The 4,377-nt window shown below is 42.4% G+C and overlaps 1 protein-coding gene across 1 annotated transcript; it reads left to right on the top strand.

The window, feature by feature from the left end:
- The first annotated feature begins 2,821 nt into the window (after nt 1-2,821).
- LOC123302271 (mucin-3B-like) lies at nt 2,822-3,493 on the top strand. The gene has a single exon (XM_044885132.1). The coding sequence runs from the start codon at nt 2,822-2,824 to the stop codon at nt 3,491-3,493; it is 672 nt and encodes a 223-aa protein (XP_044741067.1).
- Nucleotides 3,494-4,377: the final 884 nt, after the last annotated feature.

Raw genomic sequence — 4,377 nt, 5'->3', positions numbered from 1 at the left:
AAATACGCTCCCTCTTCGAGGATCATCGGCATCGTGACCATCAGGGAATGTTCTACCGTCATCTAGACTCCTGTGGTCTTTCCGTTGATCTTACGTTCTCTTTTCTGCGATCAGCTGGACTCAAGTCCGAAACAGAAGGCTTTATCATCGCTGCCCAAGATGGTGTGATAGCGACGCTAACTCACCAAAAGTATGTATGTAAGCAAGCAGTCTCCACCACTATGTGCAGAGCGTGCAAATCTCAGCCGGAGACGCTGATGCACCTCATCTCGGCATGTCCTTCTTATGCCACGAACACCTGCATACATCGCCATAACGCTGCCCTCCGCGTGCTGTACTACTTCTTGAGACACAAGTATGAAGTGGACCCTACGCCAGTCCTACCATATGCGCCAGGCGAGATCGAGTCCGTCGTCAAGAACGAGATATGCATTATCTTCTGGAATTTCTCGTTTCCAACTACCAGGCAGCTCTCTGCTACTAAGCCTGATATAGTGCTCCAGGATATCTCATCTAAGACTATGTACGTCATCGAGTTCTCTGCGCCTGCAGAAACGAACATAGTCACGAAGGAGGAGCGAAAACGGACTAAATATCTTGATCTCTTACAAGAACTACGACAACTACACCCTGGCTACTCAGTCAAAATGGTTGTTCTCATTATCGGTTGCCTAGGCGGAATTCGTCCCACTCTCGAGACGAATCTATCTCAAATTCCGGTCTGCAGGTCTCATCTTCGTCACCTTATCTCTTCCATGCAGAAGGCTGTTATTATAGGCACTCTTCGTACATTGAGATCGCATCAGACTGTCTTCAAGTAACAGCCCTTGAAGTTTCTTTTTTTTCTTTTTCATTTTCTATTTTTTAGTAGGTTCCACATCGCTGCGGTGCAGGGACGGAGCCTGCTTGACCAGGACATTAGACAGACTTACGTACCACCGACTCGGAAAACAGACGGACCAACAGACGTTGCGTGGACTGACGGACGTACAGACTACACGGCCACAAGTCAGTGAACTTTCTTCAAAAGACGTAGCTGCCTTGTGAAGATTTGTGTCTCTCAAGGAGATGGGAGGCTCTGGGGTGTAAATCCTGTATCCTCTCTCCCTCCTTGGCAGGCATGAATTCGTTAATTTCAAATTTTAAATAATAATAATAATAATAATAATAATAATAATAATAATAATAATAATAAGGTATCTTCCAGGGAGACTCATTGAGCCCCCTTTGGTTCTGTCTCGCTCTTAATCCACTATCACATATACTCACAGATTCGGGATGCGGTTTCAAGATAAAGTTCGACAAAGAATTCCATAAAATATCTCACCTTTTTTACATGGATGACTTGAAACTGTATGCCTCCACACAAACACAATTAACACATTTAATGCGACTGACTGAAATATTCTCTGCTGACATCCGGATGGAATTCGGTACTGACAAATGCAAAACACAACACATACATGCTGACCCAGGAACGCCTGTTTTATTTGACCTGCAAAATGGTGGTGTCATTAGCCCCATGGAGGAGGGACAATTTTACAGCTATCTTGGTGTGCTGCAATCACAAGGCATCCCACACACAGATATAAAACAAACACTTACACAACACTACATACAAAGAATTCAAAATATACTCAAAAGTGGTCTTGATGGTAGAAATACCGTTAGAGCCATCAACACATACGCTACACCATTTCTCACATATTCCTTCGGAATCATAAAGTGGACAAACACAGACATTAAAAACATACAAATTAAAACACGAACAATCATGACAAAACACAGAATACACCACATACACTCATCATCAGCCAGGTTGGTTTTACCACGGTCTTTAGGAGGACGTGGTCTCACAGATATCCAACTATTACACGATCGCCAGCTCCATAGCCTACGCGAGTACTTCCAATCTGAAACACACACATCACACTTACACAATGCCATAACATCCGCAGACAAGTCATACACGCCACTTAACATGCACACAACACAACACTCTCTTCCACCAACCAAAACACAACACACATCCACAAACATGCAGACATGGAAAACGAAGGTTTTACATGGAAGGTATTTTCATGAGCTTAGCCACGACTGTATTGACCGAGAGGCTTCGCAAGCCTGGTTGACCAAGTGTAATATCTTTCCGGAAACCGAGGGCTTCATGTTTGCAATACAGGATCAAATTATACATACACTGAATTACAAAAAACACATACTCAAAGACAACGCACAACAAACAGACCTATGTCGGCAATGTCGACAAAAACCAGAAACAATACAACACATTACATCAGCATGCTCACGTCTTACCCAAACAGATTACAAACACAGACACGATCAGGTAGCAAAAATAATACACCAAAAACTCGCCATAAAACACAAACTCACAACAGACAACTCACCATACTACAAATACACTCCATCTTCAATTCTCGAAAACAACACGCACAAATTATATTGGGATAGAACAATTATCACAGACAAGGCGGTACACTACAACAGGCCAGACATTACACTTATACACAAACACACAAAAACCACATTCCTCATAGACATTGCAGTACCCAACACACACAACCTTCAGTCTACACACACTGAAAAAATAACAAAATACACCGATCTAGCTGTCGATCTGAGGAATCAATGGAAAATGACAACAGTTGTTGTCGTTCCGGTGATACTAAGCTCAATAGGCGTCATACCAACCACACTTCACAACAGTCTGCATACACTTGAACTACACAAAAACACATACATACAATTACAAAAGGCAGTTATAATTAATACTTGCCGTATAGTGAGAAAGTTTCTCTCTATGGGACACAGCACTCTCCAAACACAAACATTAACCACTGCTCAACAAACAACAACAAACACAACATACTCTCCGACCAATGCAAACACACTCATGCCAAACACGGAAACTTCACACCAGCACCCACACAACACACAGTTACACACACAAAACATAACGCAAGAAATATACCCGACACAACACAGCACATCTACAACAACACTCACACACGCAACATCAGCACATTCTCCAGACCAAACACAAAACAATACACAAGAAACAAACTCATCACAACACAACATCATTACTTACACTACAACAGCACTCATACACGCACCACCCCCACTTTATCGAAACGAAACACATAACACACCACCCATTGCTCGGTTAACAAGCCTCACACAAGATCAAATATCAAGACCATCAGATGTCTCAAACAAAACACAAAACACTTCACAAGAAACACAACATAGTATAACTTTATTAACCACAACACCCATACACGTACCACCACCAATAAATCAAAACCTCAAACAAAACACTTCACCCATTGTAAGACTCACAAGACTCACACATGGCCAAATTGCACACTATTCAAAACCGACGGAGAACGTCCCAATCGCTCATCGAACGCGAAAGCGAGCACAACACAATACAACACCACACACATCACCCAAAAGGCGAGGTCGCTGAACACAATAAACATACATTTATACACACTACAAGAACAAAAATACCCTCACAAATATACACTCACACACATTCTCCGGTTCACATGACAGACCAGAACAAGGAAAAAACAGTTTACCGTCACTTGACTGTGTCCGTGCGGTAAACAAAATCGGGCTCAGCCCTGCTATGAAATAGATGAGATAACAATAATAATAATAATAATAATAATAATAATAATAATAATAATAATAATAATAATAATAATAATAATAATAATAATAATAATAATAATAATAATAATAATAATAATAATAATAATAACAATAATAATAATAATAATAATAAGGGCAGGCAATCCCTAACCTCACGTCCGAGCCTAACACTAGGACACGTGCCATACCCGGTAACCATCAATTCCGCTCAAAGTGATGGGCTAACGAGGTGGGTCCGTGCTGACTCAGCGGAGCTAAATGAGTCAAATCCAAAAATGTCAAATTTGAGAAGCAGATTTTTCGGTCCTCAGGCGGGTAGTAGTCGACCCAGTCCTACAGAACCCCGCCCCCCTGCAGGTGACGCTTCTACCTTACCTATAGGGGGTAGCTCTCACGGATATGAGGGAGAGCAATCAAATTTGGCTTTGGATCCCAGGCTAGTCCCGGAGACTAGACGTGCCGCTGACGACGAAGAGCCATCTCAAGGCACTTCTCAAGAAAGTCGAGCGAGCACACAAAACAGTCGTCTTCAGCGCTTTCAATGGACGAAGGCACTTAAGGCTGACCTGCTCACTTGCTACGAAGCAAGTGAACCATCGAGACGTGGCTATATGGGCAGGATGCACACCCTCTGGTGCGAAAAGCATCCCGAACTTTCCCACATGAAATCGCAACATCTGCGCGATCAAGTAT

The sequence above is a fragment of the Chrysoperla carnea genome, chromosome X, assembly GCF_905475395.1.
Source record: "Chrysoperla carnea chromosome X, inChrCarn1.1, whole genome shotgun sequence".
Taxonomy (NCBI): Eukaryota; Metazoa; Arthropoda; class Insecta; order Neuroptera; family Chrysopidae; genus Chrysoperla; species Chrysoperla carnea.
This window is presented reverse-complemented; position numbering and strand designations above follow the sequence as displayed.

What these genes read in the sequence shown, in the direction of transcription:
- LOC123302271 (XM_044885132.1), top strand. Translation starts at nt 2,822, where the DNA reads ATGGGACACAGCACTCTCCAAACACAAACATTAACCACTGCTCAACAA.